The 13,029-nt window shown below is 30.7% G+C and overlaps 1 protein-coding gene across 1 annotated transcript; it reads right to left on the bottom strand.

The window, feature by feature from the left end:
• Window positions 1–6,300: 6,300 nt before the first annotated feature.
• LOC124833808 (DNAse I-like superfamily protein) lies at window positions 6,301–12,383 on the bottom strand. The gene is made up of 9 exons (XM_047308366.2): window positions 12,044–12,383; window positions 11,745–11,837; window positions 9,635–9,779; window positions 8,908–9,109; window positions 8,351–8,429; window positions 7,674–7,735; window positions 7,155–7,241; window positions 6,755–6,858; window positions 6,301–6,539 (listed from the first exon to the last, which is right to left on the bottom strand). The coding sequence occupies exons 1-9, from the start codon at window positions 12,260–12,262 to the stop codon at window positions 6,460–6,462; spliced, it is 1,071 nt and encodes a 356-aa protein (XP_047164322.1). The 5' UTR covers window positions 12,263–12,383; the 3' UTR covers window positions 6,301–6,459.
• Between the last annotated feature and the right edge of the window lie 646 nt (window positions 12,384–13,029).

The following is a 13,029-nucleotide window of genomic DNA, read 5'->3' as shown; positions in this document are numbered from 1 at the left end:
TCTAGTTCTAGTTCTACTTTTGGCCAAGTTGCTTAGTTAGAAGTAGAGAAACTAAAATAAAAGTAAAATTTAAAAAGTGCAAAAGGATAATATACTATAATTTTTGAAAGAATCGTAGTCTATAAATGATAGTACACTATAATTATTGGGACAACCGTCGTCTATAAATAATAATAAACTACGATTATTAGGAGAATTATGGCCAACAAGTGATAATAAACTATGATTATTGGAATATTTGTAATTTATAAGTGATAATAAACTATGACTTCAACCATATTCTAAAAAACTTATTTTAGACTATGATTTTATAATCGTTGAGTAAGCCCTAAAATAATTGTATTCTATAGCCTCTATTGCACTAGTGATTTATTAGCTTATATCTTTTTTATGGGTTTCTTCCAAAGTCATGAGTATATACTTCATTCCTAAAGAAATTTTGAACCAAAGGTAATTATATAGTCCTAGGTTTTTCTTCTCCTTCATTCACCACTTTTCTTTGTTTTTTTCTCTAGACTTCTAGAGCTTGAGCCAATAAACTTCTTAAAAGATGATGAATATGAGGCGAGTAAACAAGATCCCGCTTGGCCAACTAAAGAGAGCCAACTAACGAAAAACCGAGGTCGAGTACTATAGAAGTAAATAAAATATTGGAGTGTAGGACTAACTTTAAAGCTTTACATATAATTCAAAAAGTTTGGAGGGACCCCTAGCTATTTGGGTGGAGTTGAGAGGGAAATACATTTAGTATTTGTAAAACTCTCGCTATGAACTCGTTGAAAGGGAGACAAACATGAAGTTGGGTAAAGAACGCGACATACATATATAAAAAATCTCACTCATAACCCTCTCGGCCATGACAAACATATGGACACACCCTTTTAAAAGACATAATATATTCTACCTTCCTACCATTGTACATATATATGCTATTGCAATACCACCGAAGGGTAGAGGACCATCTAAACACATTTTAACTTTAGGATCTATGCATTCATTTCAACTCCCCTCACCCCCCCTCCCCCCTCCTTTCTTGGCAGGTTCAACTTAGTTATCTTCTCAGCCACAAGCTCTTCTTGAGTTTTAATTATCACATTACGGGTTTTGGAAGATGAAGTTTCAAAAGAAGATTTTGACCACGCCTCACTATTATTCAAGTCATCACATTATCAAAAGACAAGTTTGAACTATTAGATGACATACCTAATAACTACCTGACAAATAGACTACGAACTCTTTAAAAGATCTTGACCAACAAAGGAAGAACTTTGAAAACAAGGTGCTCAAATGAAATAAGAGAACTTCTTTTGATAGGAAAGGGATGGTGCTTCTTAGTCTTCCACCACTTCAATTCCAACTGTTAGATCTTTTTTAGATCTAAGTGTCAAAGATCACGACAACTAGGTTTCCTTAGGTCACATTGGTATTTGACACCTTGATGATTTTCCATCAATTATCTTTGTCACTACTCTTCTCGAGGTTAGAGGCTACTATACCTATAGGGTGAGATGACCAAAGAAATATAATTTTTTTTTGCATCATACCATAACAGCAAGACCAACACCAATGTGTTATATTGAGTCTGGGGTGGCTAGTGTATTATGTACACTTGAAATCATCTTAGTCATCCAACTTGAGATAATCCCAATTTACATCTTGATACGATCCTATCCATAAAAATATTGCAATCAATTTTAAAAAAATTGGATTCCTTATGTAAAATAAACAAAATAAATAAGAGAATACCAAAATATACAAGAAGAATGTGAAATAAAATATAAATGGATAACATCACAAATAATTCAATCTTTGATAAGAACTAATGTTCTACAATAAGAACCAAAAAAAACCTCTTAATTGAAAATTAATTTAATATAATGGCCAACCAAGATATCTTACATTTGTCTATAAAGTATAAATAAACTAAAAATAATAAATATCCTACAAAATTCTAAAAGAAAAGTCCACAAATATCAAACCGTAAAATAACTCAAAAATTTAAAAAAGAAAAAAAATCATAATAGATGTCAATACAAAAATATTATAGTTCACCTCTTAATATTGACCAATAAATCCTAATAAATATCAAGCATGAAACAATAATAGTTTACAATTTAAATAGTATATATATATATATATATATATATATATATATATATATATATATATATATATATATATATATATATATATATATATATATATATATATATATATATATAAACTTAATCAACAGCATCAAAAGTAGTCATTCTAACAGTGTTTCAGTCTTGCGTCAATAATTCTCAAACTAAAGTCAAATTAAGAAGAATATGAAAGAAAATACTTAATTTATAGATGAAATTTGAAATTCTCTATTATATAAATAATTTAATTACTTTTATAAAACTTGACTTTCAACTTTTTATAAAATTCTCATCCAAAACAATATAATTTGTTATACAATATTTCAAATTCTCCGTATCTTAAAATTTACCATTCAAACACACTACCAAAGAACTCAACCTCGTTGTGCAATATTTATAATATATCTTCAAAAGTATAACCCTTTTAGTACAAGTTCTTTAATTTAGAAGGTGTCTCTTGTGTATTGGAAGATCTTCTCATCCAAGCAAGCCTAAGAAAACCTCATGCTTGATAAAGAATTAAGAAAAAATTAAACTTTTAAAATAGTTAAAATTTGGTTTGATTTGTTTCCTTCCTTTAATGTTTTTTTCCGAATAAATGAATTTAAGCTTCTTAAATTTCTAAGTTTTTAGTTAATATAAAATAATTTACTGTTAAATATATGTTTAAAACTGAAATTAAAATATTAAATATTAGTACCTTCATTGTTTTTACTTAGCTATTTTCAAATAATTGTCACTTTTAAAAAAAAAGTTTATTTAGTCACCATTAACCTTGTCAATATTACATATTTTTTCAAACATTATTCCTAGTATTTTTAAATTGATATTTTTCTTTTTCCCTGTAATTTAAATTAATGTTGGGAGAGAGAATATAATGATTATATAACTTAAAACAACCCATGTTGTCCAATCCTAATAACTTAAAAGAGAGAGGAAAAACTTTATCTCATTAATTTCAATATTTATTGAATTTTTGACCAAAAAGTTGTTGATTAATTAAGGTACTTCAAGAAAGAAAAACAGTTAATGCACCAAACAAACAATTAAATATGATCCCATATAAAGTCGCAAACAATTTCCCAAAAAGGCTGTTGATAGGCATGAAGGTAGTGTTAAATTGTTAAATATATGAACATTTAAAAAAACATATAAAGAAAGTAAAGGGAATGAAAAAAAGACAAATGAGATTTGAACTGAGAGAGAGGAAGAGAGAGAAGCTAAGAAAGAGAGATGAGAGATAACAAAAGAAGATAAGAGATAAAGAATTATAATTTTTATTTTTATAAAATTTAAAGTTATAGTATTTAATTTAATTAAAGATGTTTCATAATTTTTTAATTCTCATCTTTTTTTTTAAAATATTGTTGAAAACATATTTTATCTCATATTTTTAAGGAAATCATCCTCTTAAACTTTCCTATTTAACATTAATGATTTGTGAAATATAGATGTCCGCTAGTTCTTTATAATAATTCATGTCCCATTCACCAGAAAAAAAAACAAAAAAACAATTACGTCTAGTGCCATTGAATACTATTATTGTTTATAATATTTAATTTTATAAATACTTTGGAAATAAAATATAAATTTTGTGAAATCAATTATTGAAATCAACTAACATACCTAGGTTTGCTGGTTTGGCTGTTTATTATATAAAACACTAGAAGAAGCAATAATTTATTTAAGATAATAATTAAAAGTATAAATGAAGCAAATTCTTATATAGTTAATATATATGGTTAGCTAACGTGTGTACGTTCTTTTTTCAGTTGGTACATTTTAATAATGTGTATCGAGTTTTAGTAGACAAAAATACTCTCATATATTATGGACTCTAAATTTTAAGGTTAAGGGTATTTGAATAATTTTCATTTTCAAAACTAAAAAAACAAGAAATCTCCAAACTCTTACTCACCTTCTCATTCCTCTCAACCCTTTCTCTTTCATCTCTCTCACTCCAACATTTTCTTTGTCATCCTAGTGTAGCCCCAACTGAAAAAATAAGAAACACTCGCTTAACCCTAATCCATTTTCCTCACTTATTCAATTTCTCTCTCATCTTCGTCCTCTCTCTCACACACAACAACCCGCAACACTGCAATTTGTTGCTCTTGCTATGTTTGTTCATTTGTTTTCCACTTTAATAACAAAATTTTGTTATTAAAATGAAAAACAAATGAACGAACAAAGTAAGAACAACAAATTACGGTGTCGAGGGTTCTTTTTAATTAACTTATAACTCTTTTCGGATTCAAATCTAAGAAAAAGATAAAAACAACTAAGATAAAAACAAAGAATTTGAAAAACGACAAAAATATAGTACAAAAAGAATACATGGATCTGGAACTATATTTTGTTTCAAATTGCCAGTATTTTAGTTTTTTTTTAGGTATTTTTTATGATATTGTTGCCCCAACCTATCAATGAATCTAAGAAATAGCGAGAATTCTTGATTTCTCTCAATATCTCTCTCAATTCGAAAATCCAGGATTTGAATTGATGTCCTTTCATCGAATCCTCCTAATTACATTGATTTATCCGAAAGATTTCACTTCAATTGGAATTGTATGGGTAAGAGAGAGTATAGAGATAAGAGAGAAACAAATTGGATAAGTGAGGAAGGTGGATTAGGGTTAGGAGAGTGTTTCTGATTTTTTTAGTTGAGGCTACAATAAGAATGACAAAGAAAAGATTGGAGTGAGAGAGATGAAAGAGAAATGGTTGAGAGGAATGAGGGAGGTAAGTAAGGGTTTCGGGGTTTCTTATTTTTCTTTTAGTTTTGAGAATGAAAATTATTCAAATACCCTTGACCTTAAAACTTAGAATCCATAATATGAGAATATTTTTGTCTACTAAAACCCACTACACATTACTAAAATGTACCAACTGAAAAAAGAGCATATACAAGTTAGCAAACCCATATATATATATATATATATATATATATATATATATATATATATATATATATATATATTCTTATAATTAGGATTTTAAAAAAATAGAAAGTTTCTGTATTAGGAAAATGACACATGACCAACACCTTTGTAAGAAAACTCTTTATTAAGAGCTTGTCATGTAGAAAACTACTTTAACAAAAGTTTTCCACTAAAAAAATGACACATGGTCACTACTCTTCACTAAGAGCTTGTCATGTTGTCACCATGTCTCGTGTGGGACACCTTTCACCAAGCTAGGGTTACAAAACTAATCATTCAAGATTAGCTTAAGTTAGACACAAATATTGCCCTAAAACTTAAACAAAATTGTTCAAAAACACTGCACTAATTAATCTTTAATATAAGCCTTAAAAAGAAATCATACATTACTTGACCCTTAATACAAAGTCTAAAAATGCTGTATAATAGCATAAGAGAAAGAGATTTGCTTCATTCTAAATAGATGACTTTATCTCTTCTTAAATGTGCTTAATTCATGGTTAAGGGATATGCTATCCCTAAGATTCACATTCCCGAATTCTTACTATTTTGGTGGATATAACTTTGATTTTAGCATTGTTGATCTCGGAGGAGTGATCTAACCAGCTAGATATATCGAACTCGAATCGACTTTAGGGTCATCACCTTACAACTCGATCCTAAACCTAGATTAATACCTAGGAACAACCTACATATCCCTTCGAGAGTCATTCGACCATTTAGCTAAAAATATATTTTCAAGGACAAAATTGACACAAGTTTATTCTGGACGATCCAACATTAAAAGTGATATTATATATAAAATTACTTTTACCAACCCAATTATTTAATTATAAATTGGTCAATGAATTTTTGTCATTTCTTTTAAATGTGAGCTAATTTGACAAAATCACATTTTAACATAATAAAAAAAATTGATGTCAAGATTTCTTGAGAAGATAGAAATAAACAAATTAAATTCTTGGTTGTTGTACAGAAAAAAAAATCATCTAGTGATATAAAAGACTGGCATGTATGGAGTTATAACTTTTGCAGGTTAACCCCACACACCATTTTGATTTAGATATGACTGCACCATTGATGAGTCCAACGGCTTATTTTGTTTTCTTTCTCATGCTAGAGTGGGCACTGTTGGCTAGTTTTGCAGGATAGAAAGTTCTTGAAGATATTATCCAGAGATTGGCCATGATCAAGCACCTAATCAATACTATAATATGCAAGAGAAAACATACTGAAAATGCCAAAAAATATCACTTTAGAATCCAGATAATAGATATAACATAATGAAAGCATAGCTTCTCATTAAGGAAATATTTAGCCTACAAATCCAGAGAATAAAGAAATAAATGACAAAAAAAATTAGGACAGTTGCTTTGTAACATTAATACTTCTTATCTTGCATCCTCATTTTGAGGGTCAGAACTAGGAGAGAGTTCTAAGGTAACGGGACAATGATCACTTCCATAGAAACCTGCAGAACAGAGACAAGAACATGGTCATGTTTGTTATAATATGCAGTTTACAAGTCAGCACCAAATAACACAAACTGCAGTTTGGTTTGGTTTCATATACACTCAAATTAACTAAAAGTTGAGTCAGCAATGAAATCATATCCTTGCCATGAGTTTCAAATTTTTTTCTTTTGCATAAGCAACGGAATAGAGTACCAATTGCATGAGAAATTACCTTCTAACTCTATCCCATGTCCTTGTATTTCACATGCAACAATCCTTTCTTTAAGGGTCTCTGAAACTAAAAAATAGTCTATTCTCATCCGTTTTCCACGATACCTTCAAAAAACAACACTCGTTGTAAGAACTAACACGCTTAAGATGTAGATTAAATTAGATAACAAGTATGGCTTGAAAATTAGAAAATAATCTCATTCTTAAATTTGCTACATTTTAACACAAATAAGATATTACAGGGGAGGCCTTCCCTGTCAACAAAAAAAGATGAAAAAGAAAAAGTAGTTTAGAGAAAAGAGATCAAATATGTGTGATAATATTATTTAAGTACGTTGCCTCAATATAATAATTAATCACCATTAACATTGAAAATCAATTCTTAAAGTTTAATTTTATACCTTCCAACTGGATTTCCTGACCATGAGAAACCTCGTTCCATGTCCTTATCCCTGTGCAGAAATCTATAAGCATCCACCAGCTTTCCCCTGAAGTATGGTTCATAATATCAGCTATTAAGACTTTAAATAGTTAAATAAATAGAAAGTAATTAAAAAATAAATGGTAAAAAGGTAACAAGTCAGCTATGGAGCAAGGTTATCTTTTTATCAATTTAGTTGGCCTTGGTTTGGTTTGGAATATCAGAACATACAAACATCATACACTAATTCAAAACTTTTGAAGAATACTATCTAAAGAACGGGTTCTACATCTCCAGTCTTCTACTCCACTTAAAATGGATAACTAAAACACAGTAAAAAAGAATACTAAGTTTGAAATATAACATTTTCTCTGTGGTTACTTTTACCATGAAAGTTGACTAAAAATCAGGTATTGAAAATTGTAGCAAATACTATATATATATATATATATATATATATATATATATATATATATATATATATATAAAAGACACTCACTCTCTTAAGATGGTACCAAATCGTCTTCTTTCAGCCAAGGTAAACCCAGGTTGGCCACAATCCTGCATAAAGCCATATCATCAGATCATATGCATAACTACTAATTGGTGGAGATCTTCTGCTCTATGTCAATAGTAGATATAAAACCATTATTGGGCATATCAAAGGACAGTCCTAGACAAGGTAATAAAACCCCTAAGGTTTGGATCCTGGATTCATTGTACATCATAATTAAATTTAATTCCAGTAAAAGAAAAGGTGGTGGGATGAATTTCCCACAATTAAATGAAGTTTGCTACATAGATGACATAATGTCCTTCTGATAGGATATAAGGTGATAGGATATAATGAGTTTAGGATAAAAAGAAGAGGAAATGAGAGGGCGGTTAGGAGGAAGAGTTGTTTGATAGTTAGTTGGTGGGAAGGGGAAGGGAGACTTTATAATATCTCCATCATATCTCTTAGACAACTTACTCAAATACTCTACCCTCCCATCGGATGCCCTGCCTAGTCACCATTGTATATGCCCAAACCAGCTCAATTAATTTCCTTTATTCTTTTACCCAGTCTAATAGCTTAAGCTTTAAGTTAAATCTATTGAAACTAACAGCCATGAAATATCACAAAAAATGGATAAATCTATTTTAAAGGGAACTTCAATAGAAAATTGCTTAAACCTCTTTATTTGGAGGGATATAACCATTGAGTTTTGCTGTACTGAAAAACTCGGGATGACTTACGTCAATCTCTTCATGGCTGCACACAATGAATATATATGTATTTAAAGCTCCTTCTTAGAACATGTACATGCATAGTAGCCCCAGTAAAATAGCAGACAAAGTAGATATAGACAAAAATTCAGAACAATTCAAGCAACATTCAAAACTAATCTATGGTGTATGATACTAAAAATTAGAAAAAAGTCAGATTTTTATAAACTAAAGAATCAAAGGCAAGGTGTAGCTTCAAAGAACTAGTTTCATAGGACACATACAATTACATCAAAATAAAATAAAACATGAATCTCAGTGGTCCTCTCAAACTATTAGAATCTTGCTTTTTTTTCATATAATGACGGGTAATAAATCTATAGATGAAACCAACAGTTGAGCTTCACACTAACCAAACTTTATGACAAAAGAATGGAAGAGGTAAAACTTTGTTCCTTTACGAAGGCCACAAAAATAATCAATCATATATCTCCAAAGCCCAACAAAAAATGAAGATTAGCCACCTGACATTCAGATCCCCACACCATATTAAAGGCTTGTCTGAATTTTGTGTAACGAATTCTAGAATCCTTTTGTCCCATTTTCTTCTCCTTTGAAACGAGTTTGCCTCCTCTTTCCATCCGTTGTTTGGTACATACGTATTCAATAAACGGAGTGTTTCAAATTCAACTAGGATCACTCGACCATCTGGTTCATGTTTTGAAGCTAACAATAAAAATAAGAATCCATTAACAGTGAACTAAACATGGAATATAATCCAATATGCAGATTCGTTAAAACCTTATTTCAGCTAAATCTTTATATGAGTCGTCTTTCTAAGATATATAAATATTCATTTTGAAAATTGGACTGGAATTTCATAAATATATCATAAACTTTTAACATTAAGAAAGTTTAAGCACCAATATATAATAAAAACTATTAAGAAATTTTAAGAACCAATATATAATAAAAACTATATTTAGGAGGATCCAAGAACCTTCTCCTCCCACTTCTTTTCCAAATCAAAACAATATGTATAGTAATAGTAACATCATGTAATTCTTTTTAAGCCACCCAAGGACACAATCAAATCATGGCAGGACTGAGAATTGCCAACATTTATGTTGGACATTTTTCAGCAAAAATAATAATAACACCACTGACAACGTCAAAGTATAATGTTTATATAAGGAAAAGAAATACTTAATGCCGTAAATACAATTAAAAAAAATCTGCAAAACAGGATACCTAATTTATCAAGATTGAAAACAACACTTTTTGGCTTGAAGCATTTTTTCACAAGTAGTGCTGTCCCTGCATACTTTGAATCTGCAAGAGACCACCAAACTTGATAGTTGCCAAAAGGTGGAGCAGAGAGTGCACGCATCAATACCTGCATAGGTTTGAACAAATATGCTCTAAAATATTAGAAAGTAATGTTAGAATGTAATTAGTCTTTAACAGTTAAATTTTTTTTACTCATTAGCTGTTACAGATTCTAGGAAATTAGGATCATTTATCCCTGATTATTTGGCAAGAATTTACTGTATTTGATTCTGTAAATTGGTATAAATACATGCCGTGTGATCCACATTAGACACACAACATTTAGATAAAACTTTTTATATGATACAGTTTGGCATGGCTAGGTGTGAGGCTGATTATTTTGTCTTCTTTCATTCTCCTGGTGGGTGCATTTATCTTGCTTATGTTGATGACATTGTAACAAGTGAGCAAGATCAAGCTGATGTAGCTGCTGATGTCAGCTCATATGGAAATAATGACATGGAAGGAGGAGCAGAATTAATTAGCATGAAGGAACATATGGAGACTGATACAAAAAGTGCAGTACCAAGAAGAAGCATGAGAATCAGGAGGGGGAGAATGTCTTAATGGGAGGAATCAGGAGGGAGAATGTGTTATTGAGAGGAATCAAGAGGGAGAATGTCTTATTGGAGAGGGTTTGCGAAATGAGAAGGACATGAGTCTGGTACAATCTCTCTCTGATAATTCTTCTTTCCTCTCTGTTTTCTTCTCTATTTGTTATTGTTTATATGTTAATTATCATTGTGATTACGTTGTTCTCTGGTCATTACTACAAGGGATCAAACTGTTATCCATAAAGTGATCGTTATTGTTTCTGTACAGAAGCCACTGGTGCATTTTTTTTTCATAATTTTGTAAGGAGATAAGATTTCATTATTTGTCTTGTTTCGGTAATCAAACCCAAATTGGTCTGTAAATAGGTCACCGTTACATGTTATGTTCTTCATCTCATTCGTCCCCACTTCATCATTTGAAGCTTGACACTAATGGTCAATAATATCATCTATGTAATGCAAGGAAGCAAGGAATAAATATCACACACATGGTGTTATGGCATTGCATTTGATTGAGAGAGAAGGAAGATCATGAGGAGTCCACAAGTTAGAGCAGCAGAGTGAAAAACAAGATTAGAAAACACATTTTGAGATTTTCAATCTTCAGCAAGGAATTCAAAGATTTCATAGATGCAGGTCTCGAATCAGCCATTATAGACACATAATCATAGCTGCTAAAAAGAAGGCCAAATCTATTTAAACTATCTACACAAAGCCAGTGCATATAAATAAAACAAGTTCTTTCATTCTCTTTCAATTTTAAGACGGTATCTAGAGCCTTTTCATCTCAATGGCTATCGAAACCAACCACTTCTCTCCTCCACCATCATTTTCTAGTAGCTAGAAGGACTTTTGGGTGGGGGTGGTTTGTGAAAATGTTTTCATAAAGCACCTTTGAGATGCTTTCGCATCCCACCCCAAGCACCTAAAGCTATGGCTTTTCAAGGGTTCAACCCATGATTCAACTTTCCCCACATTCAATTTATAATTAGTTGCAAAGAATCCGATTGTCATTAACAATCATGTCTCATCAATGTTTGATTTCAAGCAATATTTTTTTTCATTATTTTACTTGGCGTTCTCAACGTCTTAAAACAGCATTAATATTGAGAGAATTCCCAGATAATGGTAGTTTCCTGGACCATCTCTGAAGCAGACGATCAAGCTAATCCTTGCAACCCCTCCAAGAATATCTAACAATCTACCTGACACACCAATTTTATGCAATCTACTAATCTACCAATCCTGGTGAGGCCTGTATTTTGGAAATCCTCTCATAAAACCAGAATGGACAATTGTCACCGGACAACATCTAAACCCGAAAGCAGAAATTCTCATTCACCCAAGTCCCAATTTTTTTGTTATCAATTCACCTCATTTCATTAAGTCACATAAATGTTCCAATACACATACACAATAGACTGACAGTTCCAGCAACACATGTTTTGGCCACAATCAGCAAAAGAACATAAAGATACCTTTTTTTCTTCTCTGGCTGCGCTTGTATCATCTTTTATTTCCCCCGGAACTTTAGATGCACCCTTTGCTCCTGCAGCAGGCATCCGAACTTCCTAATGAAGATTTCATGCCACACCAAGTTTATTATTTGCACAGACAAGGAATGCAATATATCCAAAGTGTGGTACTTAAGAAAGAACATCATTGTTTGAATTAGAACATTTGCAAAAATAATAAACTCCATGGTCCTCCAAATAGGTTCCTCAACCATGATGAAGTAATAGGAAAAAAAATGAAAAGGGGTTGCATGAAAGGGAACCTGAATGGCAATGACATCAGGATCAAAAGTGGTGATGAGGTTGGTGAAGTCGGGCCAGTTGTTTTTGACCCGAAGAAGAAAGCTGTTGGCATTCCATGTCATAAACTTCAAAGGTTCCTTCTTCTTGTTCTCTTCATTTTCGGCATCATTCTCAGTCTCTCTTGGCTTCTTCGAAGACCCATCTGAATCTTTCTCCACTACTTTGAAAAACCGTTTCATTCTTCTCCCTTTTTCGTTCTTCACTCTTCACTCTCACCACTATTCACTTCACTCTATTTGCCTCCAACGTGAGAAGTTTTTGCCCTTTGATTGATCCTTCCACCAAAAACAGTCTGCTGCATTCTTTCACATCATCATATAATGTTAATTAATATATTTCAAAAGGCATAAAAGTATTTAAAAAAATAGGTTAAAATAATATATTTGAAATTTCGGTAAAATAACGAAATATTTTATTTACGGACGTTAAAATTAGGGTAAAGTAAGTATGTTTTCCATTACTGAATTTTCTTATTTGATTAGTTATGATACTAAACAATTTATTCGTTTGGTTAATGTATTTTAAGGTAACCATGACAATGTTCTTCTTCCTTAATGCTTGGTTAATGAATTTAAGATAACGTTAGGTACAATCAAACAAATTTAAATGACATGGAAATTGACATTTTTAAAAATTATGTTATTGTGGTAAAACAATAAGGAAAAAGACCACCAAAGTTTAATCATAGGTTGTTTTTGTTATTCTCCTGAGTTATGATTGAAATAATTGAACACACTTTTAATGTTATTTATTGAATTTGAATTATTCAAATTATAGGTTAATTTAGTCAAATTTTTTGAATTTTAAATATATACTAAACTAAACTATTTTAATAAAGAAAATTATTTTTATTTTAAATAAACGCACAAATATAGTAAAATTTTAACTAAAAAAATTACTTGTATAATTTGAATAATTATTATTATAATGAACTATAATTTTATAT

Source organism: Vigna umbellata, chromosome 2, assembly GCF_029865625.1.
Source record: "Vigna umbellata cultivar VRB3 chromosome 2, Vumbellata_1.0, whole genome shotgun sequence".
Lineage (NCBI taxonomy): Eukaryota > Viridiplantae > Streptophyta > Magnoliopsida > Fabales > Fabaceae > Vigna > Vigna umbellata.
Note: the sequence above shows the minus strand (reverse complement) of the source record. Positions and strands in the feature narration are given on the sequence as shown.

Excerpts from the sequence above, each read along its gene's own strand:
- LOC124833808 (XM_047308366.2), bottom strand. The coding sequence starts at position 12,262 with ATGAAACGGTTTTTCAAAGTAGTGGAGAAAGATTCAGATGGGTCTTCG. Across the intron at positions 8,430-8,907 it reads TGTGGGGATCTGAATGTCAG|CCATGAAGAGATTGACGTAA; the intron begins GTGGCTAATCTT and ends CATTGTGTGCAG. Across the intron at positions 6,540-6,754 it reads ACATGGGATAGAGTTAGAAG|GTTTCTATGGAAGTGATCAT; the intron begins GTAATTTCTCAT and ends TCTGTTCTGCAG.